This window comes from Hemicordylus capensis, chromosome 3 (genome assembly GCF_027244095.1).
Source record: "Hemicordylus capensis ecotype Gifberg chromosome 3, rHemCap1.1.pri, whole genome shotgun sequence".
NCBI classification, from domain to species: Eukaryota; Metazoa; Chordata; class Lepidosauria; order Squamata; family Cordylidae; genus Hemicordylus; species Hemicordylus capensis.
In genome coordinates, this window is record NC_069659.1 from 2677818 (window position 1) to 2705578 (window position 27761).

General features: G+C 50.8%; 2 protein-coding genes across 7 annotated transcripts; one reads left to right on the top strand and one right to left on the bottom strand.

Annotated features, from left to right (window-relative positions):
- Nucleotides 1-5679: 5679 nt before the first annotated feature.
- ANAPC15 (anaphase promoting complex subunit 15) lies at nt 5680-14156 on the top strand. Of its 6 annotated transcripts, none has more exons than XM_053313108.1 (5): nt 5680-5825; nt 7837-7962; nt 11272-11331; nt 12254-12394; nt 13764-14156. In XM_053313108.1, exons 2-5 carry the CDS (start codon nt 7843-7845, stop codon nt 13809-13811), a joined length of 369 nt encoding a protein of 122 aa, XP_053169083.1. In that variant the 5' UTR covers nt 5680-5825; nt 7837-7842; the 3' UTR covers nt 13812-14156. The 6 variants fall into 6 exon arrangements, with proteins under 6 accessions (XP_053169083.1, XP_053169082.1, XP_053169084.1 ...); XM_053313107.1 differs by having other exon boundaries at nt 5768-5890; XM_053313109.1 differs by lacking the exon at nt 5680-5825 and adding an exon at nt 5827-5877.
- An 877-nt stretch (nt 14157-15033) lies between these two features.
- Nucleotides 15034-27469, bottom strand: TOMT (transmembrane O-methyltransferase). Its single transcript, XM_053311224.1, has 3 exons — nt 27208-27469; nt 18203-18399; nt 15034-15762 (listed from the first exon to the last, which is right to left on the bottom strand). Exons 1-3 carry the CDS (start codon nt 27467-27469, stop codon nt 15442-15444), a joined length of 780 nt encoding a protein of 259 aa, XP_053167199.1. The 3' UTR covers nt 15034-15441.
- Between the last annotated feature and the right edge of the window lie 292 nt (nt 27470-27761).

A 27761-nucleotide genomic window follows, 5' to 3' on the forward strand; every position in this document is an offset into this window, starting at 1 on the left:
CAGTTCACATAGAGAAAGAAATAATTGATTGATGATTGATTAATAAGATGGATGGTGGATCCCTGTTCCCAAAGGGCTCACAATCTAAACTCCACAGGTCTGGAGTGAATCCTGCGTGATTGAAGTTGATGGCCCTCCTGTGCTGTCGCTCCCCGGGATCTGTGACTGAAAGGCAACCATTCCCTGAAGAGGGAGAAGGCCATGATCAACAGGCCAGCAGGAGAAAGAGCTGTCTCAGAAGAACCCAGGATGCTGGCCCCCTTTGCTATGGGGTGCGGGTGCTGTTGGGAGAAGCAGAGTTTCATGCACACCCAAAGCCGCTGCCAAGGCATTGACAGCCTAGTCCCATGTTATGTTTTCTCCCAAGTAAACCCTGCTGAGTCCAAGGTAGAGTTGCCATGCCCCCTGGAATTTTGGTTTTCACCCAGATTTTTAAGCATCTCACCCAGATTGCTTAGCCTACCCAGATTCACCCACATTTCAGCTTTCATTTAAAACAAAAACAAAAACAAAAAAACACTAAGCTCTAGCCCTTGTAGAAGCGGAGTCAAAACATGCAGTCCCTCTTCTGCTCAAAAATTATTTTCAAGCCAATTTACATAATATGCAAATTAGGCACCCAAATTTGGAAAGCCAGAATATGGCAACCCTAGTCAGTGTGGTGTAGTGGTTAGAGTGCTGGACTAGAACCAGAGAGAGCCGAGTTCAAATCCCGATTCAGCCATGAGACTTGCTGGGTGACTCTGGGCCAGTCACTTCTCTCTCAGCCTAACCTACTTCACAGGGTTGTTGTGAGGAGAAACCTAAGTATGTAGTACACCACTCAGGGCTCCTTGGAGGAAAAGCAGGATATAAAATGTAATCATCATCATCATCATCATCATCATCATCCAAGGGGACTTTCTTCCCAGGAAGCATCCAAAGAATTTCAACCTGAATGAAAAAAAGCTCACACCACACTCTTGGATTTCAAAAAGGGTTTTGGTTTGTACAGAGTCTGTCTCCTACATCCCGAAGAATTGGTGGTAGGTGGTCTTTGGCTCAAGAGCAGGAGGGCAGGAGGGCAAGAGTGGAGGGAAGCCGAAATGAATGCATTCCTTTTTTCAAACAACAACGTTTGATTGAAATAATGTTATATTAACAATAAACAAGGACAAAGAGAAAAGAAGTGAAGGAAGGAAGATAACATTTGTAAGGAATAAAAGAATACATTACAGACATCATGACAAAGATTCATCACCTGAACATAAATAAATAATTTTGTTTGTTTGCAAAGTTAATGCAAGGAGAGGAGGATCATTTGGGGCAGGAGGCTGCTGATTTGCTAGCCCGTTGGGGTCCTTTTTCAGCCATCGCAGCCTCTCTGACATGGAAACTTTTAAATCTGGAGATCCTGATTATAGAACCTGGGATGTTTGGAATTCAAAGCAGGCCTCTGCTGCTGACCAGGCAAAGTCATGCTGCATAGGAAACTATGCAACTTGTAGGAAAGTTCAAGAAATCAAAGAGATGTAACAGGACTTTTTATTAATGTGCTTGCAAAAGGGAAGTAAAAGAACAGTTTGAAGTTTATAGGATTTCAACTTCATTATGCATTTTATTGAATAATGACTATATGTGGTACATGTTGTAAATTTGAAACTGAGAAAGATCTTCTGCTTCTCTTGGGCGTGGTGGTGTCATTTTTTTAATGATTGATCTAATTACTGAAGTGAGTTCAGTATCAGAACAATAATAGTTAAAACAGGTAAAACAGTCAATCTGTTCAGAACAATAACAATTAAAATATTATGATTATATGCAGAATTTCTTCTTAAAAAATAAATAAAGCAAACCTTTTCCCAACCATATTCCGGTGTAAAAAGTAGTTCATTCAGCTAATTAGGAGGTATGACGTTCTTTTCGTCAAATCCACTCACAAACTCTTCAAAATGTTTAATGGATAGATTGCATATTAGTGGCAATTAGACCTTTGGAATCATTCGAGCTGCCAACAGCCATGGCTCCAAATTCCAGAAGGGTGTGGCTGGCTTCCTAGTTGCAGAACAATATCATTTGCCATAAATTGCCAGATCTGGTGGGATCTGAAACCCACTAACGTGAACATTTTATGACTTTGAAGACATTTGTCCTCCTGACGTTGCTGGTCCCACTCTGGGGTAGTTCATTATGAAACAGGATTCAAGATGTGTTGGAGAAGCCATTTGATTGGAGCAACGAGATGCAGTTTGCTAGTCCCTGGTGAGAGTGAAGGATTCGGCACAAGCCTTTGGTACTTTGGGTTTTTTTTAAAAAAATGCAGCTTCGCAGCTTCCATCTTGGCCCCCCTGACATTGGAAACAGGCTCTAAATACAGCCCAAGAAGGGGGTGGGGGGAGAAGTCTGTTGGCCAGAAACAGTGCCACCCCCTGCCAGTGTGGCCCAGCTAAGTCACTGTAGAGACCAGAGGAATCTTGGGCTGCGTCTTTCCCCTCAGTACATGCCATGAATAAGCACACAAGCAACTACAGGATAAAATGGAACAGGGCTGGTTTATTTACCAAGACGAGTATGTATACCCTGCCATTAATATTTTCATTTGCAGAGCAGCTCACAACAAACAACAGATGACCAAATAAAAAATTAAAGCAGCAGCAGTAAAAATAGAGCAATAAAACCAAAGAAATGTTTGCAGAGGTTGAAGCCAAACGCCCAGGGACGAAGAAGGTAGACAAAAAGGTTTGCCTGGCTCCAGGAAGACAACCAACGAAGACCACCTCCTTAGGAAGCCCAGTCCAGAGCTGGAGTGCTGCTGCCAGACAGCACACAAAAAAGCCCCATCTAGGGGGTGTGTGTGGGGGGGGGGCGGGTTCAGAGGATGGTCATCATGTATGGGCAGCTGTGTGGGAGAGGCAGCAGTTCTGCCCGCACCCATCAGGTCCCAATCCTGGAATGAGCCCTAAACTGATGGCAGGCACTCCAGGCAAGCCTAGGGGGTGATTTCAGGGGAAAGGGGAATCACAAGGGGGGGACTTGAACCCATGACCCTGTCCCAAAGCAAACAGCAGTTAGCTGACATCCTGGCTAAATGGCTTGCTGGAAGTCCTACTGAAATTAAGCAGTAATTAAGCAGTCATACTCTAAAGTAACTCTGTGGAGTCCTGTGGGGTCTTTTGAATAAAGTTTTCTCTTTTTATTCTTTGTAATTTCACCCGCCTCTGAGTGGATTGTTAACTCAGGAAAAAGGGGTTTTACTCTGGTGCAGACATGCCTCAAGGTTAAATGTTCTGCAACCTATCAAGTTTTCTCACCACATGTAGGCTGCACGCAGGAGGTTTTTGTACTTTTCCATTTGGTAAAAGCAAGAGAGTCTCCCTGGACACTCACCCAAATCCAGGGAGGAGTCAAACTCTGTAATTAGGGAATATAAATATTTAGAAATAATTAATAATGTAATAATAGTGGGGACAATCACTCCTATTGTCTGATGTGGAGACTTTCAACACCAGCAGCCTCCCACATCCTCCCCTTTCCAACCCCAGGGAAGTGGAGGGCAGGTTCAGACTTCTCATGGGACCTCGGTTGCCACTGAGCCCCACGGGAGCTCCCTCAGCCCCTGGGGCAGGCATCCCTCTCCCCCATCCCACCCCACCCCCTGCAGAGTAAGCCCTTCCTTGCTGGGTTAGGTGGTGCTGAGCTTGGTGGTTCAGTTGTCATGATCAATCTCGGCTTATCCCAACCGACTTGCTTCAGAAAACTCTAGCCCAGAAACTCACTTGAACTGTCAGGTTCAGATCTTGGGTTCTCTGAAGCAAGTAGGTTAGAATAAGCCAATTCTGGTGGGTTCAGTTTGGACATCGCAACCAATCTTGACATATCCCAACCACTAGGAAGATGTCTGGATCTGCTCACACTATTCTGTTTTCCATGTATACATCACTTACATTAATTTTATTTCCCACATGTATATCCTGCTTTCAGAAATGCAGTTTTCACAAGAAGGCTTACAAAGGGCAAATAATAAACTTAACACTCATTAAAACGGATCAGCATAAAGGCTGAATTTAAAAGAACACAGCAGGTTCACTTTTTTAAAAAGCCTTCTGGAATAGAAATGGAAATGGACTTTCTATACAGATTGTCTAACAATGCTGTCAAGGAAGCTATTTTTATTTCATTAAAATAAGAAAATAAATTTAACAAATTTAAAATTTAAAAAATTAGTTTTTTCACCCTATCAACTTATCTGCTTCCCATAGTGGCACTGCGCAAGCGCACCAAACTCCACCTGGGCGGGGAGGATGACCACACCCGCATTTCGAAAGGAGAAGGTGCGCGAGCACTGGGCACTTCGCAGGCATAGAGATAGCAATAGCTAGAGCTACACACTGCTGTTCCATAAGAACTGCCCGCTCTTTCTAACGCAGAGCTTATGTGGCGAGCTTTTTTGCATTGTAAAGAAAAAATGTAGACTGCGGTTCAGTGCACACTTGCCTGGGAGTAAGCCCCACTGAATGCAGAAATAGGCCTTACTTCCAAATAACCATGCTGTGGCACTGATCATCTGCATGCAAGTCAGCATGAAAGTCAGTGTCACCCTATCAGTTTCTCTGCTTCCTATAGTGCATGCAAATCATTGTGCATGCAAATCGTTTCTTTGTGAGCCCTTTGGGGACAGGGAGCCATCTTATTTGTTATTTCTCTTTGTAAACCGCCCTGAGCCATTTTTGGAAGGGCGGTATAGAAATCAAATTATTATTATTATTATTATTATTATTATTATTATTATTGCAGCAGGAGGCTTTTATGTATTTATGTATTTATTACATTTTTAAACTGCCCCACCCAAAGGCTCTGGGTGGTGTAAAACAAGTTTAAAAAGACACAAAAACACACACCATTTAAAAGACAATGCTCAAAAAGTACAAGCTCTTGGTTATAACCTATAAAGCCCTAAACAGCTTGGGCCCTGGGTATTTAAGAGAACGTCTTCTTGGCTATGAACCACACAACGCCCGTTGAGATCACCTGGAGAGGTTCGTCTGCAGTTGCCACCGGCTCGTCTGGTGGCTACTCGGCTTGGAAACACACTTCCTGCTGAAATAAGAACCTCCCCATCTCTGACAACTTTTTAAAAGGCAGTCATGACGCTTTTGTTCACTCAGGCTTTTAATTAGATATTGTTTTAATTGAGTTTTAATAGTTTTGATGGTTTAAATTTTAATAATCGAAATGTTTTAATCTTTGTATTGGTTGTTTTTATTGTTTTGCTGTAAACCGCCCAGAGAACTTGCGTCATGGGGAACTATGCTAAATAATAAATAAATAAAATGCCCTCTCCCCAACCTGCAATAAAGTGTTATATTTAGCACGTTTCAGGTCAATTTCAGGGCAATTTTCAAAAGGGTTTTAAAAAAGGTTTTAGAAGCACAGTTTGCATGTTCAGGAAGACTTAAGGCCCGAGCTAGAAAAAGCACGAGCTTCTCTCTGTGCTACCCCACCCGCCGTTTCTAAGGCTGCTACCCCGTCCCAGCTGAGCTAAACTCCTGTCATTTTCTCCAGATTCTTCTTCTGGGCAGCCCTCCTTTAACACCAAACCAGGAGCTCTCAATGCGGACCCGGAAGTTCCCTCCACAGACCCTGAGCAGGCCACTCTGGTACTTCCTATCCCAGATTGCATTATGCTGCCGTTCTAGGCTTTATCATATCTATGGTCCGTTTAGGACCGGAAGTTACGGCAGGTCGTGCGTTGACTCCTGCGTTCCTCTCTACGGCGGCGGACCCCGGAGGAGCCCGCACCAAAAGGAAATCAGGGACTACTTCCGGGGCGCCGCACTAGCTGTAAGGTGCGCTTCCGGGGGAAGGGCGGTTTCGGTTCGGGCTTCTCCCGCCATCCAGGTCGAGCCCGCAGGTGGTTGGCGGGGCGGGGAGGAGGACCAAGGTCCCTTGGCCGAAGAGGGACCCGGATATGCATTGTGGTCATGTGACACACGCCCCTCACAGCCCCCCTCCTGAGCCTGGGGTCATGACCTTTGTCCAGAAGGAGGACCTGCTGAAAGGGGATCCCCCTCCCTCCGTGTGCCCCCCATGTCCTGTGTGGGGCAGAGGGAGAGGTGTCCTCTTTCCAGGGGGCTGTGTTTAGGGGGCTCGTCATGATACCATGTTATTGGAGAGGCTAAGACACCCCCGCCCCAAAGGGGTTGGGTGGAGCACGGGGGTGGGTGCTGGTTCCCCCACCTGCAGGATGGGTCCTTCTTTGCATGCCAAGATGGCACTTCGGGGACAGGCTCAGGCCCAGCTCATGGCGTTAGATTTCTGTCTCTTTGGGTTTTCCCCTCCCCCATTAAGAATTCCCAGTGCATCCTTTGGGCATGAAAAGGGGGCTAGATGTCTCTCTTCCTCCCTGCATTTGCCTGTCCCTGGCAGTAGCAGCTTGCCCAAAGGGGCTGGGGGTGGAGGGGCACCAAAGGAGGAAGCTTGGGTTGCTCCTCTCCTGCCCCACAGCTCTGCCTGCCAGCACACAGCACAGCTCTCAGGTGGGGCAGGAGAGAGAGGAGCCACCCAAGCTGCTACATAGGGAACTGCCATATACAGAGTCAGACCCTTGGTCCATCTCGCCCAGCATTGTCTTCACAGACTGGCAGAGGCTTCTCCAAGGTTGCAGGCAGGAACCTCTTTCAGCCCTCTCTTGGAGATGCTGCCAGGGAGGGAACTTTGAAACCTTCTGCTCTTCCCAGAGCGGCTTCATCTCCTGAGGGGAATATCTTGCAGTTCTCACACATCAAGTCTCCCATTCATATGCAACCAGGGTGGACCCTGCTTAGCTATGGGGACAAGTCATGCTTGCTACCACAAGACCAGCTCTCCTTTCCGCAGTGGCGCCTCGTTTGGATCATTGGGACGAGCCACTCCTGGTCCCTGCTGTTGCGGGTGGTGGTTTGTGGAACCTCCATGTTCAGGGTCTTGGAATCCTAGATGCTGGGGAGCAACAGCATTGGAGGGCTGTTTGCTTTCTGCCCAGCCAGTGGGCTTCCAGGAGGAATTTGGTTGGTCACTGTGGAAAGCAGGATGCTGGCCTAGATGGACCCCCTGGGGTCTGGTCCAGCTAGGCTCTTCAGATGTCCTCCCCCACCTATCCTGAAGCAGTATAGTCCATTTGCCACCTCATTCCCATCTCATTCTGCTGCATGTGCAGACTGGGTCCAGGTCCCTGCCTGCTGAAGAGGAGAAGGCTTCCTGTTCCTTCTGTGGGAGTGGCTTGCCTGCCAGTCCTATGTGGACTTGCATGTGTTCCTATTAGATGTTTGCCAGCGATCTATATCCCCACATGCATTTGCAAGATGTGTCTGCTGTCATTCCTGGCAAGTGTTGTTTATTCATTTTGAAAAATGGCTACCTGCCCTATCACCAGAGGCTCTTGGAACGGATATCGATTTTTAAAATATACAACATAAAAATGATCACTTGTGCAGTCGGGCACCTTGGTCCTCAGGTATGAGGGTGAAATGTCAAGTGCAAAATGAATAAACATTAATTCACCTATGTATGTGGGAATGTTTTTTTTTTAATGCCCTTTTCCTAGTACTGAGGTTTTGAAGGGTGTTTATTCAAGATGTCTCTTGGGAGTCACTTGCCTCTAGAGTGATTGGCACCTTTCTTCCCCCTGCTTTTGGGTTATATGGGAAGATCAGGACTTTGGGTGTGAGGCTCAGGGGTGGGGTGGGGATGGGGAGAGGGGGACAGATTTGGTATGCCCCTAGATTCCTTTAACCCCATGACTGATTATGATGATCTTCCCACCCTTCCCCCCCCGAATGTGGATTGCATCTCCCATCTACCCTTTCTCTCTCCCAACAGGAAGATATGTCCACGCTCTTTCCCTCTCTTTTCCCACGAGTCACCGAAGCACTGTGGTTTAATTTGGATCGGCCGTGTGTGGATGAGAATGAGCTGCAGCAGCAGGAACAGCAGCACCAGGCCTGGGTGAGCTGTGCAGAGAGCCTTGACTGGCCAAAGACCGGCTGCTGGAATTTCTGCCACCAGCTGGAGCCACAGTTCTGATTGCCCCGACGAGCTGCAGTTGTGTGGGGCCCAGTTTCATCAGCCAGGCGGGGTCTGGGGCGTTTGGCTGAAAAGGACTGAGGCAAGCCAGAGGTGTAGCTGCCAGCATGGGCGCCTGCGAAAGGGGGTCAGCCTTCAGTGCAGGGCTCTCACTGTGGGACTGAGGTCTGAGGGGAAGTAATGCTTAAGCTCCTCCAGTTTTAGTTTTGTTTTACTGGTTTGCGCCAGGCTATTCACAGGGATGTGTCTGGGGCTCTCTTGTCAAGGATGGAGCAGGGGGCATGTTCAGTGAGGTTGGGGCAGTTATTTCAGTAGTGGTGGGGAACAGAGGACCAGGCGTTGGCAGGCCAGCATGCCGTTACAGGGGAAGGGAGTCCAGTAATTTAATTACTCTTTTCCCTTCCGGCTGCTCTGTCAGCTCTCAGGCCTTGGGGAGTAGTTCCAGCTCCCCACTGAACCTACCCATGCTCCTTGTAATGGCAGCTCAGCTCAAAATAAGACTGAAATCATCCATGACTTGACCATGCATGAAGGAGCTGATTTGACTTGTATAACAGAGATCTAGCTGGGGAGACTAGTGGTCCTGTGTGGGCCCAGCCTCTTCCGCCATAGTACTCTGTTGCTGAGCAGGTATGGGGAAGGCGGGGTGGAGTGGCTGTGGTCCATAAGAATAACATCTCCCTTACCAGGATCCCTGTGAGGCAATTGACTTCTATTGAGTGTGTGTACCTTAGGCTGGAGACTCGGGAGCGATTGGGGAGTCTCTTGGTCTACCGTCCACTCTGCTGCCTAACAGACTCTCTGAGCTGACAGAGCTGGTCACTACGTTGGTCTTGGAGTAACCCAAGCTTTTGGTGCTGGGTAATTTCAGCATCCACTTTGGGACCCGCTTGTCTACTGGTGCTGCTCAGGAGTCCATAACAGCCATGACAACAATGGGCCTATCCCAATCAGTCCTAGGACCTATGTATGTTGCTGGTCACACGCTGGATTTGGTCTTTTGCTCGGATGGGGGGCGGTCTCCTGTAGTTTCCCCATTGTCATGGATGGACCACGTCTTGGTTAAGATTGGTCTCACAGTCACATCTGACCCCTGCAGGGGTAGGGGACCTATTAGAATGGTCCGCCCAAGAAGGCTGTTGGATCCAGTAGGAGTTTTGGAGTTGGTTCTGCTGGTGATTCTGTTGATGCCCTGGTGGGTACTTCGAACAGGGAGCTTACCAGGGCAGTAGACATGATCACCCCAAGCGTCCTCTCCGACCCACCTCAAAATCAGCTCCATGGTATACGGAAGAGCTGTGGAAGCTGAGGAGCAAGCAAAGGTAGATGGCTGGAGCGTAAATAGAGGAGGACTCATCTTGAATTTGATAAGGCACAGCATTGAGCCCATTTGAAGGCCTTTACTGTGGCAATGCATGCAGCAAGGAAGCGGTTTTATTCTGCACGTATTGCGTCTGCAAGTTCTCCTCCAGCAGAGCTGTTCCCGATTGTTAGGGGTTTAACTCAAACCCCCTTCTGTTTCAAGTCTGTTTCTGGAAACAGTGTCTCACTGTGACATATTCAATTAGTTCTTTGCAGATAAAATCTCTCTCATTCGGGCTGATCTGGACTCCAGTATTTCTGCAAGGCCTGTTAGGGAGGTGTCCAGCAATCCCTCTTGAGAGATTAGATTGGATCACTTTCAGTTTGTGACTCCTGAGAACATGAGCAAGCTGCTTGGAACAGTATGGCTTACCACCTGTCCTTTGGATCTTTGCTGATTTCATCTTGCAGAGAGGTTGTTACAGCTAGTTGATATCATTAATAACCTCACCATTGGAAGCTGCCATATACTGAGTCAGACCATTGGTCTATCCAGCTCAGTATTGTCTTCACAGACTGGCAGTGGCTTCTCCAAGGTTGCAGGCAGGAATCTCTCTCAGCCCTATCTTGGAGATGCTGCCAAGGAAAGAACTTGGAACTTTCTGCTCTTCCCAGAGCAGCTCCATTCACTGAGGGGAATATCTTACAGTGCTCACACATCGTCAAGTCTCCCTTTCATATGCAACCAGGGCAGACCCTGCTTAGCTAAGGGGACAAGTCATGCTTGCTATCACAAGACTAGCTCTGATCTCCTATGGTCAGCTGCCAATCTCTTAATCTCTCACGGGGGGGGGGGCAGGATGCTACTTTGTTTAAAAAAAGCAATGATTAGACCTCTTAAGAAGCCCATTCTGGATCCTCTGGTGATGGTTAATTACAGGCCAGTCTCCAACTTCCCATGGTTTGATAAGATGGTTGAGAGATTGGCAGCTGACCAACTCTAAGAGGTCTTGGAGAAAATGGATTATCCAGACCAGGGATTCTCAACGTTGGGCCCCCAGATGTTATTGGACTTCAACTCCCATAACCCCCAATCCCAGTGGCCTTTAGTTGGGGATTATGGGAGTTGGTCCAATAACACCTGGGAACCTAAAATTGAGAATCCCTGATCCAGACCCATTTCAAATGGGCTTTAGAGCAGGCTGTGGGGTTGAGATGGCCTTGGTCGGCCTGATAGATAACCTTCGCCAGGGAATTGACAGAGGGAGTGTGACTCTTTTGGATCTCTCAGCAGCTTTTGATAACATCAACCATGATACCCTTCTGGATCGCCTTGGGGATTTGGGGATAGAAGGTACTGTTTTGCAGTGGTTCCACTCCTATGTCTCAGGTAGATTTCAGATGGTGGTGCTTGGTGACAGTTGCTGTTCAAAACGGGAACTATTATATCGCGTCCCTCAGGGCTCCATTCTGTCACCAATGCTTTTTAACATCTACATGAAACCTATGGGTGAGGTCATCAGGGAATTTGGTGGTGGATGTTATCAATATGCTGATGACTCCCAAATCTATTTCTCCTTGTCATCAATATCAGGAAATGGCTTTAGCCCCTTAAATGCCTGCCTACAGGCAGTAATGGGCTGGATGAGGGATAATAAACTCAAGCTGAATCCAAACAAGATGGAGGTGCTCATTGTGGGGGATCGTAATCTGTAAGATGGGATAGAACTTCCTTTTCTGTATGAGGTTACACTCCCCCACAAAGAAAAGGTTCGTAGCTTGGGAGTGCTCTTGGACCTGGTTCTCACCCTGGTGCCTTAGGCTGAGGCTGTGGCCAGGAGTGCTTTTTACCAGCTGATCTAAGCCTCCCTTCTGCTGGGTGTTAAAACCTCTCTGGACTGATTTGCTCTTTCCTGACTTTCATTACAGCTGCAGAGCATAGCTGAGAAAGATAACAACTTGGTCCCCATTGGGAAGCCTGCCTCCGAGGTAACAGCCATCTCACCCCTTGGAAGACCTGGTGTGTCTTGATGGGGGCTGGGGAAGAGGAGACGAATGGCCAGTTCGTGGCTCACTGGCATCAACAGGGTTCACAGGATGGTTTTTCCTACTACCCCAAATCCTTCTAAGAGGGCAGCCTCCAGTTTCCTGGTCAGGGCTGCTTGCTTTTGTGAGTTTCCGTGGCCACTGTCCGTACGTGGACAGCTATGTCACGACTGAGGAGAAGATGGCGTGGGGCTAGGACTCCACCCACGGCTTTGACTCCTTCCCTTGGGTTCTGCTGCCCATCGTCTCCTCCCTTGCTGTTGTAGTTCCTGGCTTACCGCTGTCAGGGCCTCCCCTCTGAGGGCAGAAGTCCCCTTCTCCTCCCACAGCACTACTCTCTGCCTTGAGCAGGAAGGGCCAGCCTCCGCTCAGCCTTGGGGTGCTAAAGCGAAGGGGTTTCTGGGCTTCCGAGGTTAGCAGTCCTGTGGTTAGGAGATTATAACTACCCTTAGGGGAGCAGCAGGACTTATGGGGTGCTGTTTGGGGCTTACCAGAAACTCTGGACTCTGAGGGGAAAGGGAAGAAGGTGCTGAGAAGGGGGTTGCATGTAATTCCAATGATGAGCCTTTGAGACAGGCGTGGCTTTCACTTTTTTGAACTTGTAATGCATCCTGAGCTCTAGGGATGGTTTGGGTTGTGCATAGAGTTTAATATCGTGCCGCAGTGTATACCTGGGGTTGCTTCAAGGGCTTACAGGTTAATTTGGACATGAGGCGGGTGAGGTGGGGCTTCTTGACCAAAGGAGTGGTGGTTGAGCAAGATCTGGAAGTGACGAGTGGGGAGAAGATTCCCCAAGGCTGGCCAGGGGCGCAGTGGGGTTCAGGGATTTCAGGGGAGTGACAGCTGCCCATTCACTTTGCCTCAGCAGACTTACGATGAGGAGGAAGAGGAGGAGGATGAAGACGACGAAGACAGCGAGGAAGACTCTGAAGACGACGAGGACATGCAAGACATGGACGAGATGAACGACTACAATGAATCTCCCGATGACGGGGAGATCAACGAGGTCTGGGCCCCGGGGCAGGGCTGGGGTTCCTGGTGTGGCTCCATTCTGGTATTCTCTCTGGAGCAGAAGTTCATGGAGCAGAAGTTCATGGGCCTTTCCTGGAGACCAAGAGATGGGGGGAGGGGTCTTCCTTGGATCCTAGCAGCAGCAGCAGGCCGGAGGGAGACGGCACCCTGGGGTCTTGGCAAGGCCTGGCTCGGTCGGCTGCAGGGGGCAGTGTGGGTGGCTCTTTCCCCAGCTCCCCCACTGCAGGCTTTCCTGACTTGGAGGGCACAAGGCGGAATTAAAAATCCCCCCTCGCCAGAGATGTGGAGCTCCAACTGAAGGTCTTCCCGCCTCTCCTGGGAAACGGAAGCTGCTTTGGTCTGAGGAGCCAGGGTCTCCCCAGTGGTGGGATAGTCCTTTTGAGAAGAGCAGGGCAGCAGGTTGCTGCTCGTCTCAAGCGACAATCCTGTAGGGGTGTGCACGGAACCAGTGGTGGCCGGTTCGACAGCGGTGGGGGGATAACCCGTCCGCTCCTCGGACTCCGCTCGACCCCTCCCATCTCCTTCGGAGGCTTGACTTGGCACTGCCCACAAACACTGACGCTGAGCTCCCCAGCTAGAACATGAGGGCTAGACACCAGTTCTAAGAGCGAAAACTCAGGTTTGCACAACCAAGAACCGAATGCTGATGTCTGTCCTTTGGCTTGAAGCCAGGGGAGGGTGCACTCCCCGCCCACTGGCACATTTCCCCCGCCGGCACTCACGGAAAAACCGGTCTGGCGGGGGTGGCAGCGTGTCCTCCCTGCTGCCCCGTCCACTCCTCCAACTGGAAGTGGCAGGAAGTAGTGTGCGCACATGCCCGTGCATGCTGCTTCCTGTCACTTCCAGCCTGGACAGGTTCATGCACATCCCTGCAGTCCTGTGCCTCTTTCGCTGGGAGTAAGGAGCCAATGAACCGATTGGCCCTTGCGTCTGAGTAAATATTTAGGGTCATGCTGCATGTTCTGTTTTTCCAGCAGCTGCCTTTGTTTTCCTTTTTGTCTGTCAAAAATGCTGCCTTCCGCCCTCAGAGGATCTTGACCGGGGCTCTGTGTGTTTCACCACCGCAGAGCAAAAGGACAGACATCAGCATTCGGTTCTTGGTTGTGCAAACCTGAGTTTGCGCTCTTAAAACTGGTGTCTAGCCCTCATGTTCTAGCTGTGGAGCTCAGCTTCAGTGTTTGTGGGCAGTGCCAAGTCAAACCTCCGAAGGAGATGGGGGGGGGGGGGGGTCGAGCGGGATATTCCCCGATCTGAGCCTTGCTCAGATGCCAACCCCTGTGCGCGAAAGGATCGCTCCATCCAGCCTTGCCTTCAATGTGCTCCCCATCTCTCTCTTTCCCAAGGTGGATATGGAAGGAGCGGAGCAAGACCAAGACCAGTGGATGATCTAACCCTGAGGTGAAGCTCATTTCAGCCTTTGGATCTCTGTCTGTTCCCTCCCAAGCAGGGAAACGGGAGGCTGTCTCTCCGCAAGCCAGGCTGTTGTCTGTGAGACGTGTCATGATGGGTATGCTTCAAACCCTGCTCCAGATCCCGGCTGGCAAGGGGATCCATTTCCACCCTGCCTTGTCAGCGCTGCCCGGACAGCCTCCTCTCTTGTGGGCCAGCTTGAAAACTCCAGAGAGAGGAGAGGGTTCAGCCGCTGGCAAGGCAGCCTGTCTCCTCTGGACAGGGAGGAGGGGAGGGGTTCTCAGCAGAAACGATTTTGTCAATAAACCTTTTTGTTTCTCGTGTTCCTTCTCTGGCACGGTCTGATCCTGGCACTCCTCTCTTGACTCTTGGGGTGGTACAATGTCTTCGATTAACCTTGGTGCGATACAGAAGGGCCTGTCCCCGTTTCTGAACCTGCACCCCTGGAGCTTCTGGCACCCTGTTCAGTCGCTGCCGAGTTCTGGCAACCCACAAGAGGCAGATTTGGGTGCCTCCCCATCCCCCAGTCTTGAGGTCCTCCTCTCTTTGTCTCCAATATTTTACCTACAATGTAAAGACAAAATGAGGGCAGATATTTTTTAGTATTTCTGCTTTCAATCTTCACAGCAAAATGATGGTAAGTTTTCCTCTGGTTTTATTTGGAAGCTGGACATATTATGTGGTCATCCACTGAAGCTAAATGTTGGGAGAGTCAAGACAGACAGACGGAAGTACTTCTTTACACAACGTGTAGTTAAACGGGGATTTGCTGCCGCCAGGTGTGAGGATGGCCACTAATCTAGATGGGTTTAAAGAGGGATTAGACCTGTACACGGAGGAGAGGGCTGCCAATGACTGCTGACTGGATCGCTGTATACTGCCATCAGGATCTGAGGGGGCATGGCCTGAACACCAAGGAACACCCAGTGTGAGGGGGCATTGGGGTGTTCTTTTCCCCACTTGGGGGCTTCTCTGACGGACCTGGCCTCTGTTCCCTCTAAGAGGGATTCCCAGATGTTGACTACAACTCCCAGAATCCCCTGCTGCAGTGGCTTTTGCTTGGGGATTATGGGAGTTGTTGTCAACAACATCTGGGAATCCCTCTTAGAGGGAACAGAGGCCAGGTCCGTCAGAACAGCCACACTGGCTGACCCCTGCATGAAGCTTTTGATGAACAGTGCAACATCTGAACAGCCAGATAGTTCAACCTTCGTGCCTAGCAAGGACCTTGGATCTGCGTTATCCAGCAACTCCCAACTCATCCAGTTTGCAAAGTGGGAGGTTGAGATCAGCTGGAAGCAGGGGTGGTTTCAAACTCTGAGAGTGGGAGCAGGCAGAGCTGAGTGCTGCTCAGATGTGACTTTTCCTTGCATGTCATGAGAAGCAGAGATGGTTTCTCAACAATAATGGGAAATTTGCATGCGGACAGAATCACTGAGGCTCCCACCCTGCACAGCAGAGTCATTGGCTGGGTTGCCTACAGCTGGGCAGGCCATCACGTGGTGGCTTCCCCCTTCCTCCGGTTGGGAGGAAGGCCCGTTGCAGTTTGTGGCCCCATCTCAGGCTAGGGGAGGAGAGGGCGGCTCAGGCTCCCGTCACCAGTGGCTTTCTTCACTGCAGGCCCGTGTAGGTGATCTGGGCCATGCCGTCACGGATGCCCCGGAAGTACTGCAGGCTGGTCCTGTGGATCCTCCACTTGTACTTGCCACAGGCCTTGACGTACTGCAGGAAGTGGGGTGCCCCAGGGAAGATGACGTTGTCGGCCAGGATGGTGGCCCCTTCGGGGAGGAGGTCATGGGCCTCCAGCAGCTGCAGGTCCCTCAAGTAGCAGCGCTTCCAGTGGTCCATGAAGACAAAGTCCACTTGGAACAGCCGGTACTTCTCTTTGAGCTGAGGGATCACTTCCTCGGAGGGCCCCACCACTTGCTCCACCTGCAGCGAGGAAGGGAGACGAAGCAAGGTCAAGCTCCCGAGATCCAGCCTCCCACTTCCTCCTCAGGCCTTCCTTTCAGCAGCCAGCTACCACCGTCGGATACTCTCTTGGCGTTGCTGGGTAGTCCCCGGGTCCACCTAGCCCAGCTTCCTTTCTCCTTGAGATGTGCCCAGAAGTTCACAAGCAGGAGATGGAACTGACTCTCTTGTCTGACTTTTGTATCTGGTACTCGAGTGTTTTCCACCCGGGGCCCCCAGATATCGTTGGACTACAACTCCCATCATCCCCAGCCACAAAGTCCAGGGGCCACTGAGGCTGGGGATGATGGGAGTTGTAGTCCCGACAACATCTAGGGGCCCGAGGTTGAGAGCCCCTGGGCATACTAGCTCTCAATGTGGCGTTTCTCTTCCCCACCCCCATTATGGGTGCTAGCAATCGGGGACCTCCCATTGTCTAATATTTGGGGGTGGGCTGTAGCTCAGTAAGAGAGCATGTGCTTTTCATACTGAAAGCCCTGGAATCTTCAATTATCCAGTCCTTGTTAAGAGAGCCAGCATGGTGTAGTGGTTAAGAGTACTGGACTAGGACCAGGGAGAACCGAGTTCAAATCCCATCATGAGACTTGCTGGGTGACTCTGGGCCAGTTGCTTCTCTCTCAGCCTAACCTACTTCACAGGGTTGTTGTGAGGAGAAACTCAAATATGTAGTACACCACTCTGGGCTCCTTGGAGGAAGAGCGGGATGTAAAAATAATAATAATAACAACAACAATATAAGAACAGCCCTGCTGGATCAGGCCCAAGGAGGCCCATCGAGTCCAGCTTCCTGGCAAAGTGACCCACTAGATGCTGCTGGAAGCCTCAGGCAGGAGTTGAGGACATGCCCGCCCTCCTGATGTTACTCCCCTGCAAATAGTACTCAGAGGCATCCTGCCTCTTTAGCCCTCCCACTATGAAGTTATCCAAGCCTCTCTTAAGGCCATCCAGGTTGTTGGCTGTCACCACATCTTGTGGCAGAGAATTCCACAAGTTGATGATATGTTGTGTGGAAAAGTAGCTCCGTTCCTTGGTCCTAGATTTCCCGGCAATCAATTTCATGGGATGACCCCTGGTTCTAGTGTTGTGTGAGAGGGAGAAGAACTTCTCTCTATTCACTTTCTCTGCTCCATGCATGATTGTATAGCAGAGGCGTAACTAGGGAAAACGGCGCCCGGGGCAAGCACTGAAATGGCGCCCCCCCACCGTGCCCCCCCGTCGCCCCCCCAACATACTACATTATACTTAGGTTTTTCCTCACAAGCGCCCGCCGCCGCCGCCAAGCCAGGCCACTGACTGGCCGCCAGGCGCCAGCAAAGCAATGGGGGGGGCGTAGGCGGCGCGGAAGGGACCGCTCGTGGGGAAGGGGGCACTGACACGCTCCCTTGACTGCTGCAGCGCTGCTGCACTGAGCAGGAAACATTTGTATTAACAAAAAAATTTTTAAAAAAAATTTGGTCATGGCGGCGCCCCCCACGTGACCAGAAAAGATGGCGCCCGGGGCACGTGCCCCCCCTGCCCCCTATAGATACGCCTCTGTTGTATAGACCTCTATCATGTCTCCCCGCAGTCGTTTTTTTCCTAAACTAAATAGCCCCAGGTGTTGTAGCCTTGCCTCGTAAGAAAGGTATTCAACAAGCTGGCCTGCTGGCAGTCAAGCAGTCCTGGTTTTGGCAGGTCAGTGGTCTTACCAGTATAAGGTGGTAGCTTTTAAACTGCTTCTGCTACAGTTCTGGCAGGGCTTTTGTGACCTCTCCCGAATCTGGGTTTGTGCTGAACTTCTCCTTGCTTTGTTTATGCAAGGAGTAAGCATGGCCGGGCAAACATCACCTTTGCAGGCCAACAAAGTGTGGCTCAGGAGCTGCTTGGGGGCTTTTGGAGAGGAATTGGGATTGAAGGGCACTGCAGAGATTCTCAGGCAGCGTGGGGTGGGAGGAGCATTTATTTTCATCATTCATCCTGCCAAGAGGCCCACGGTGCCTACAGAGAGAGGCTAGTTTGTAAAACAGCTGCCAGAGCTCCCGGCTGTTTGGAAGCCTTTCCTCCTAATCTAGAGGTTGTCAGACTTCAGGCCTCTGTGCCTGGGGATGATGGGAATTGTAGCACTGTCTGGGGACTCGGTTTGAGAAGCCCTGCCCTAATCTCAAGTGTGAAGGCTGTGGTCATACCACATACTGCGGGAAAGGCACTCTGCATGCACTCAGAGGCACGCTCATCATATTTCCCTTGTGCCTAATGGGCTCATTTCCCCCGTCTAAACAGGGCATTTCCAACTCCCTGCCCTCCTCTCCTGAGAATGCACACATTTCTTCAGATGGCCCTGGCTGATCACTTCTGGGGCACAAAACTGAGAGACGTTCACCGGCTCTTGGCAAGCCATGCGGCAGAATCCAGGGTTGCTCACCATGTCGTCGTCGAAGCCAGCGAGGCGGATGACCTTCTCAGCCACCGAGGCCTTGCGTGCATCCATCTCCACTGTGCACAGACGAGCGCCCAGGGGCAACGCCTGGGCCATGACGATGGTGGCATAGCCACAGTAGGTGCCCAGCTCTAAGACGGTGAGGGGCGCTTTCTCATAGATCAGCCGCTCCAGGATCTTTGCTGGAAGAGCCAAATAGAGGTCACGTGGAGAGGACGAGCCCAGCCAGAGCCCTTCCTGCCCCTTCCCGACTTCTTCTCTAGTCCCGTAGGGAAGCCTTGGAGACATTTGGGACTCAGTTGGACAAAACATTCCGAATGTTGACAAATCAACCATTGATTTGCAGTGTATTAGGTATTTTGACATTGCCTGGTTCAACGCTGTTAGAGCGCTCTAAGACTGGGGTCCTATAGATCCTCTCTGGGGCCTGATCCTTACTGAATGGAGGCCGTGTGCTAGAGCCTGGGGTCCCTGGATGCTGATGGGCTACAATTCCCATCACTCCCAACCACAATGGCCACAGGCCTGGGGAGTTGTAACCCAACAGCATCTCGGGACCCTGTTCGAGTGCATCGCATCGAGCAGAGCTGCAATTCTCCAGGGGGTTTTGAACGGCGATTCCCGCCATCCCCAGCCACAGTGGCCAGTAATCAGGTATGATGGGAATTCCAGCCCAGCATCTGCAGGAGGGCTGATGATGTGCTGGAGTTGGCCCAGAGAAACCTCACTGGGCCACGAAGCTCACTGGGGTCCTCCTTGGGCCAATTGCTGTCTAGCAGCACCACTGACCTTGCAGGGTTGTTGGGAGGGGGAAATGGGATTCTCCCTGCTCTGTGCAAGAGTCCTCCGAGCTCCTCACGGAGGCACGGAGCCCAAAATGCGGAGGGAGGGAAGCCCTTCTGCAGCCATTTCGAGGGTGGGGCTACACGTTTCCTGGGATCCTCTGCGCATAAAGATGCTGCCCATTTCCCGTTCTCTTGCTTTTATCGACATCCTTAAGAGACAAAAGAGACTGGAGGGAGGAAGCTAAGGAGAAAGTCCAAGGGGGAGGGAAGAAAACGAGAGAGAAAGAGAGAAAGACCCCCACCAAGTTGAAGACATGGAAAGCAGATTCTGTGTCGTGGGTTTGGGTTTTAAAAGCCAGTCTTGTGTGAGGTTGCTAGTTAGCCAGCTGTGCCTTAATTGCCCTTGTAGTGGTTGCTGATGTGGGGAAAGCAGGGTCCTAACCCTCCAAATGGACCTCATGGCTGTTGCTGTAAGCCCTGGCTCAAAATACCTGGAGCTCCTCCGACACGCTTCATGAAGCCACTCTGGGAAGAGCATCAAGGTCCCAAGTCCCCTCCCTGGCAGCATCTCCAAGATGGGGCTGAGAGAGATTCCAGCCTGCAACCTCGGAGAAGCCGCTGCCAGTCTGTGAAGACAATACTGAGCTAGATAGACCAATGGCCTGACTCAGTATATGGCAGTTTCCTATGTTTCTATGTAGGAGTATCATGGTATCCTTCTGGATCGCCTGGGGGAGTTTGGGATAAGGGGCACTGCTTTGCAGTGGTTCCGCTCCTGTGTCTCGGGTAGATTCCAGATAGTGGAGCTTGGTGACAGTTCTTCCTCAAAACGGGATTTGTTATATGGAGTTCCTCAGGGCTCCATTCTGTCACCAATGCTTTTTAACATCTACATGAAACCGCTGGGTGAAGTCATCAGGAGATTCAGTACTGGGTGTTATCAGTATACTGATGACACCCAAATCTACTTCTCCTTTTCATCTTCAGGACATGGCACTCATTCTCTAAATGCCTGCCTACAGGCAGCAATGGGCTGGATGAGGGATAACAAATTGAAGCTGAATCCAAGCAAGACGGAGGTGCTCATTGTGGAGGTGCTCAGAATCTGAGGGGTGAGTTAGATCTTCCTGTGCTGGATGGGGTTACACTCCCCCAGAAGGTGCAGATGCGCAGCTTGGGAGTACTCCTGGACCCAGGCCTCACCCTGGTATCTCAGGTGGAGGCCATGGCCAGGAGTGCTTTCTATCAGCTTCGGCTGATTTGACAGCTGAGTCCATTCCTCGAAGAGGATGACTTCAAAACAGTGGTGCACCAGCTGGTAACCTCCTGGCTCGACTACTGCAATGCGCTCTACGTGGGGCTGCCTTTGTACGTAGTCCGGAAACTTCAGTTAGTTCAGAATGCGGCAGCCAGTTTGGTCTCTGGGGCAACCTGGAGAGACCATATTATGCCTGTTTTGAAAAAGTTGCACTGGCTGCCGATATGTTTCCGGGCCAAATACAAAGTGCTGGTTATTACCTTTAAAGCCCTGAACGGCTTAGGCCCGAGATATCTAAGAGAGCGCCTTCTTCTACATGATCCCCACTGCACATTAAGGTCATCTGGGGAGGTCCATCTCCAGTTGTTCGTCTGGTGGCGACGCAGAGGCGGGCCTTCTCTTAGCTGCTCCTGGGCTGTGGAATGTGCTCCAGGCAGAAATTTGTAATTTGAGATCATTGCTGTCCTTCAGGAGAGCCCTTAAAGCCTACCTATTTGGCCTGGCCTCCCAGGGTTTTAAATGATTAACTGTTTTCAATTGTTTTGAATTGTTGCCCTGATTTCCAGGGTTTTTAACTGTTTAATTGGTTTTATTGTGTTTTAATAGTTTGATTTTAATTATTAATTTGTTTTAATTATTTTTATCATGCTGTAAACCGCCCTGAGCCATTTTGGAAGGGCGGTATACAAATCTAATAATAAATAAATAAATATTGTGGCACGCGTGCTCCTGCTTTCCTGCGTGGTGCGATGGTCCAGAGGCTGAGCTAGCTGGCTTGGGTTTCCTCCAAAGGCGGGTGGGGGCACTAAACAGTTGTGGCATTCTTGTAATGATTGTTTTCTTTGCAGACATACAAGCAGAGGAAAACAGCAGACTTCAGAGGGCTCAGAGGCCAAGTTGCACCCTAACCCTAGTCCATAGCTGGAGAAGCATGCAACTTCCCCAGTTGTGGTGGGTGTCTCATTCCAAAGGACAGAGCGGTTCTTAGCTGTTTCCAAACCCTGAGCTTCCCATTGTGGACTATTATTAGCCAGGCTACCTGCCTAAGAAAGGACCTATTGGCCAGCTGCTGTGACAATGTGAGCACATGAAGTTGCCTGATACCAATTGGTCCATGTAGTCCAGTATCGTCTGCTCTGACTGGCAGCTGCTCTCCAGGTCTCTGGCAGAGAGAGATTCCTTTCCAACCCCGGCTGCTACCAGAGATCCTTGAACTGGAAATGCTGAGGGTTGGACCTGGGTCCTTCTGTATGCAAAGCAGGTACTGATCTATGGATGCCCCTGGGCCAGACCACTGGTCCCTCTAGCCCAGTACTGTGTGCTCTGGCTGGCACCCTTTCTCCAGCATCTCAGGTGGATCCTTTTAACACGAGGCACTGGGGGATTAATATCTTGGAGTCTTGGGTATGAAAGGTGGATGTTGTATCATTAAACCATGTTCCATGAAAGGAAGACCATCCACCTCCAGTCCTCAGAATGGGAAGGGCTACAACACAAATATATCAGGAAGCAGGGGGACCCAAACTATGCATAGGAGAGGGAACCCAGGAGTTCTGCCCCATAGAGACATGTGGGCCCTCCTGCTCACACAGCTTTGTCAAAGGAAGACCAGTCCCCTCATTAAGCAAGGGCTTAATTGATCAGGGGGATTGGGGCGTCCTCTTGCCCCTTCCCAGAGCAATTGTCCTGGATGTGGCTTTTTGGACAGCTGGCTTGGTCCCCTCACCCAGCCCCTCCTTTTCAAGAGACAAAGGGCTGACAGCACATTCTCCTGGGTTCCTTCTCTGAGGAAAAAGGCCTTTGTGCATCCCCCCCCCATTTGACCCGAGCTGTAAGAGCCAATGTGGTGTAGTAGTTGGAGCATTGGTCTAGGGCTGGGGAGACCCGAGTTCAAATTCCCATTCAGCCATTGAACTCACTGGGTGACTCTGGGCCGGTCACTTCTCTCTCAGCCTCACCTACCTCACAGGGTTGTTGTGAGGATAAACATAAGCATGCAGATCGCTCTGGGATCCTTGGAGAAAGAGCAGGATATACAAATAAGTAGGTGAGTAAAGAATAGGGAAGGCTCGCCTGTCTCCAAGGATGGGACCAATAGGCCGAGCTCTGAGGCACGTTCTGGCCCTGCGGACAGCCAGGGCTATAGCAAACCCTGGACCAGCAGGGCCAGAGATCACATCTATGTAGGACCGGCGGCTAATGGTGGCACACTGGACAAAACTGCCCCCATCTCCTGGCAGAGCATCTCCCTCATCTTGCACAAGGTGGAAATGTGGCCCCGGGGCTTTGGGGCAGGGCTTCAGTACATGTGTGGGGGCAGGGAGGCTGTGGTTTTTCTCCCTGTGCTGAGGAAAACTCTACACATGCCCAGAGGCACACGTGCCTCTAAATTCAGTTCACACCATGTAAGGATGAGCAGCGGAGGTTCTTATCAGGGGCTGAAGCACATGGCTTCCCATGCAACAGTTAACTCTTGTTCAAGGTCTCTCTGCAGGACTGACCCTCCTTTGGTTCACCTCCTGTCCATAGATGCCTCAGAGGAGCTAAAAACCCAGGATCTCAGCAGGGAAGTCAGATCAGGCTTTGCAAATGCAACTCCCTTCCTACCAGCAGGAGACTAAGTGGACCACAGGAACTCAGGGGTGTTGTACCCAGCCAAACTCTGATTCATCTACTAGGTGTTTCCATCAAAAAAGAGTGACTGTGTTTGCATGTCCAGTCACTCCATTTGCATTGACTTATCCAAAACATTGTCCTGTAGCGCAGCACAGCAGACAAACAATGAGATTCCCTGGAACTGCCCTAATCAAGGGCAACAGGAATGTTCCCCCAGGACACAATTTGGGCTTTAAATGCCCCTGGAAGCTTGAGCCCCTGTGCTCCATTTGGTCTCCAGTGCCCCTCACCTGGTTTCATGTTGGAGTCTGTGACAAAGGCAGACCTCCATCATCTTGGATCAAGAGCTTCACTCCACAATGTCTAACAGACCCTCCCTTCACCAGTTCCCTAGATAGGGGGGCCACTTTGCATCTCACCACCCAGAGGGGAGGAAATTAGCATCCTCTTTGAACCACTGACAGGTGTGAGACCCACTGTCGCCTGAGCCCAGCTCACCCCCTCCCTCGTGGCTTTAAAGCTAGAGGACAAAGGCCTGGCCAGTGTTCACCCCTTTTCATCTGCAAATGGGTGTTCCATGGGAGAAGCTGCAGAGATTAACACTCTCTCAACCCAGGACCTGCCTACTGATAGAGGAAGGCGAAACTCAGTGCTAGTCAGTTAGTAAATGGTTTGTTTGTTTGTTTGTTTAGAATTCCTGCGTGCCTTTCTTTACTCCCAGCTCCACCCTATCCCCCCCCCCCCAATTCCTTATCGTGTGTGTAATCCCTGTTTCTTAATAAAGTTCATATTCTTAGAAGTGGCTTCAGTCTGATTTAACAGGTTCTGGAGGGTTACTTGCAAAACTCTTCCCCATGTGCCTTGTAAGGTCATTCGCCACTGTTGAGTTGTTTTCAGAGTAATATCTTGTCATCTAGAGCTGGGTTGTGTGGCCTCTGGCTGCACAGTGCCTGTAAGTCCCAAGCCGGACCGTTCTAGGTTGCTAAGGCCGTGTCTCAGCCTGGTCAGTGGCTTAGATCAGTCTTCAACTGGTGGCAGCCTACCTTGAAGGAGCGGCGTGCTCCTAGATTTGGGATCAGAGCAATCTCTCTACTGAGGGTAGATCCCAGGAAAGCATAGAGTCACCCCCGTTTCGTTGCAGAGTCACCCGTGACTTGGACGCTGCAGCAGACACTTGCCATACAGGGACACACTCCTAGTAGGTAATTTTGGTGCCCGGATCTGAAGGGCTTCGGACCCCACCCACCCCCGCCGCTAGTTAAAACTAAAAGGGTTTTTTTTTTAATTATACCTGCTGTAAACCGCAGTGCTGAAAGGTTATGGGGGGCCTCCATGGTCCAGGGGGGCCTCCTGCTTGCCCCCACCTCACCGCTGCCCCACTGCAACTTCAAAAATCCAAGCCACGCAGCCGGGGTGTGGGGGTGAGCCATACCTGGTGGCATCGGCGGGCGGAGCAGGACTCGGGAGCAGCTGCCAGGCTCTACCTCTTAGCCCAGAGACCCTACGGTTGCCAGAACCTGTCTCCTCGCAGTTCTTGGAGGCTCTGGTGTGCCCTTCCTAGCGAGAACGGCATCCCAGTTCTCAAGGGCCGCTGGCCGAGAGGTCGAGCCGAGCAGCCGCTCCCGAGTCGGAGCATACACAGCATGGTCGCTAGCAGCAGTGCGGTCCCACCCCCACTGAGGCCCCCCGCCCAGCCCCCATCCACACACTACAGTGGTGGTGCTGGTGGCGGCGGCGGCCTGCGCAGGTGGCCGCCACCAGCACTGAAGGGAGCGTTCAGAGGCCCCCCCCCCCGGCGGTGGAGGACTAGGCCAGATCCCCGTGGCCCAGACCTAAGAGCGCCTCTGTTGCCATACCACTGGGCTGTGTTTTGCTCTGCGGGGCCACCCTTGTTTCCAGGCCCTAGATCAGCTCCCTTGCATCCGATCTGCACAGCCCTCCTCGCCACCACCGGGGCGCTTTCCAGATTAGACCTTGCAACGGGGTCACGGCATATCTCGGAAGGGTGCTTCCACACTTCCTGCATTGACACCGCATTCCCTACGTGGACAGCTGGGTGCCGTTCACATTGCCAATGCCTCGTTTTGAATTTAATAGCAATAGCAATAGCAATAGCAATAGCACTTACATTTATATACCGCTCTATAGCCGGAGCTCTCTAAGCGGTTTACAATGATTTAGCATATTGCCCCCAACATTCTGGGTACTCATTTTAGCGACCTCGGAAGGATGGAAGGCTGAGTCAACCTTGAGCCCCTGGTCAGGATCGAACTTGCAACCTTCTGGCTACAGGGCAGCAGTTTTACCACTGCGCCACCAGGGGCTCATTCGCTGTGATATAGAGCTAGGACGTATATAGAGCTAGGACGTATATGATATAGAGCTAGGACGTATATGATATAGAGCTAATCGCTGTGATATAGAGCTAGGACGTCGTATATCCCGCGTAAAGAAGTTGCTCTTTTTTGGGGTGGTTAGTTTCCACAAGACTGCTCCCCCTGCAGTTTACATTTTGAATGCGACTTGCCTGAACGGAGGCATTTTGCTGCTGTTGAGCAGCTAGTCTGGAAAGCACCCTGGAGCTGGTTTCATGAGAACAGGTGCCCTTTGGATCTATCCCTGCCACCTAACCCCACTTGAGTCTTTGTTGCTGTTTGCTGCTTCCCGGTCCATCCCTGAGGAAAGAGATCCTTTGATCGTTCCTGAGCTACAAGGATCCACCCGCCAGTAAAGAAAGGAACAAGTTGTATGATAACTGCTGCACCCCATCCTGGGCCGCTGGGCTCCCTCTCTCCCTGTCGCTTCTCTCTTACATCCAAGAGCCTGTTTTTCTGAGCCTTCTTTCTCTGGTCAGCCTAGAAGGTGCTTTAATTTGGACACTAAGCCATTGTATGGTTAATCTTGTAACATATTTTGAGGAATAATATCACATCTTAGTGACTCTAGAGTACTCCATTGAACTCCTTACCCTCAAATAAAACCTACTGGGGAGATTCTCACAATTGCCCTGGGCAGGCAGGGAGGGCAGCGGGGAAAGGCTGCTTTTCACTTACCTTCCCCCCAGACAACCAAGCGGGTCGGCTTCAGCGCACCTCCTGCACACCCACATAGGCAGCCCTGCTCTGTGCAGTTCCGTGAAGCATGGAGCAGGCCGGAGGGGTCTGTGGCTGGACTAGGTTTAGCAAGCGCACCCTTAACCTTGGCTAAAAGCCGGGTTTTCTAAGGGGGTTAGACGGGAGGGGAGGGATCTGCGAGGATCCTGCCGCTTCTCATGAGCAGCCTGACCCTGCTTGGGGTAGCCCAGGCAGGGTTAGGCGGATTGTGAGAGAAGCCTCTCTTTGTTTTTGAACTTAACCTCTCTCAGTCCATCTTTCCTGTCACCAAAACTTGGCACAAAATTTAATCTGCTGTGGAATTGCTCCATCCAAGCAAGCTAATTTCCCCACACAATGCCCGAACACAATTTTGGGGTGTTAACCAATCACCCCAGGGCAGTCCCATTAATAGTACACAGGTACAGTTATTCATACATTATGTTGAACACAGGTACAGAAATTCACTTTCTATCTCTACCCTGCATTTGAAGGGCCTGTATCCAGGTTCACTTTTAAAATGGACACAGTCATTCACACAAACACATGTATGAGTATACAGACAACTGTACACTTGTACAGCATAATAAGTCTGAACAGAGCTTATGATTTTGCTTAATCTGGCAGCTGATAGGTGATCAGGAGCTTAACAACAGCTGAATGTGCCTTAATGGCTAGAACTCCCTCTTCCGTCTTTGGAATACAATTTTAATCTCACAGAAGGGGCAAAAATGCTTTGAAACATTTTAGTTAGGCAGAAAGAACGAGAGAGGGTGAATTTATTTGAAGGTCACTAAAATGAGATGTCACCAGAGGTGATGGCCATGCAAGAGCTGTTCTTTGGAGCTTTGATGTTGGGTTAGCAAAAGTGCCATCTGCTTTAGGAGTTTGCTTGCTTCCAGACTGTGATGCTTGTACACATTGTAAATAAAAAGATAGCATAGTGGCACCTTAAGCCTGCAGTGCTCTCTCACTGCAGGATATATCCCTGGAACTTCCTGCCACTTGAAAAAGTGATGTGAGTTTACACACACCCCCATTTGCAATAATATTTGTACCTATTGTTACATGCCTCAAGCCTTCAGTGTGGAGAACGGAGGGAGGGATGGAGGGAGAGAGAAAGAGGAAGAAAGGAAGAAAGGAAGGAAGGAAGGAAGGAAGGAAGGAAGGAAGGAAGGAAGGAAGGAAGGAAGAAAGATCCAGCATTCTTCCCTGGATCTCTGCGTCCCCAGCTCATACCTTTCTGGGGTCCCAAATTGCTGAGGTACTCGCAGTGGTAGCTCCACTGGTCAAAGGTCTCCAAGATGTGCAGCGGGTCACCGGGGATGGCGTGAGTCATGATGTACTGGAAGGCCCTGTCCTCCTTGGGGATCCCAGTCAGGTAGTCCCGGAGACATCGAACCAGCACCGCTCGGTAGAAGAGCCAGAAGTAGTGGCGGTAGCGGATGAGAAGAGAGAACACGAAGGGGATAAAAGCCAAGGCAATGGCCGGGGAGACCATCACTGGGAGCGGAGAAGCAGGCTGGAGTCCTCTGGCCTGGAAGGGGCACAGAGGGAGAGGCAGCGGAGGAGCCCTTGGCCCCAGAGCTCTTCTGCTAGCGACGGTGACGGATTGAGAGCTGGTGGTGAACATCTGCAGTCCCACTTGAACACTGACAGTCTCACGACGATCAGTCTCCACAGGAGGGCAGAGCTGGTCTTGTGGTCGTGAGCATGAATTGTCCCCTTTGCTAAGCAGGGTCCATCCTTGTTTGCATCTGAATGGGAGACTACATGGAGAGCATCTGCAAGCT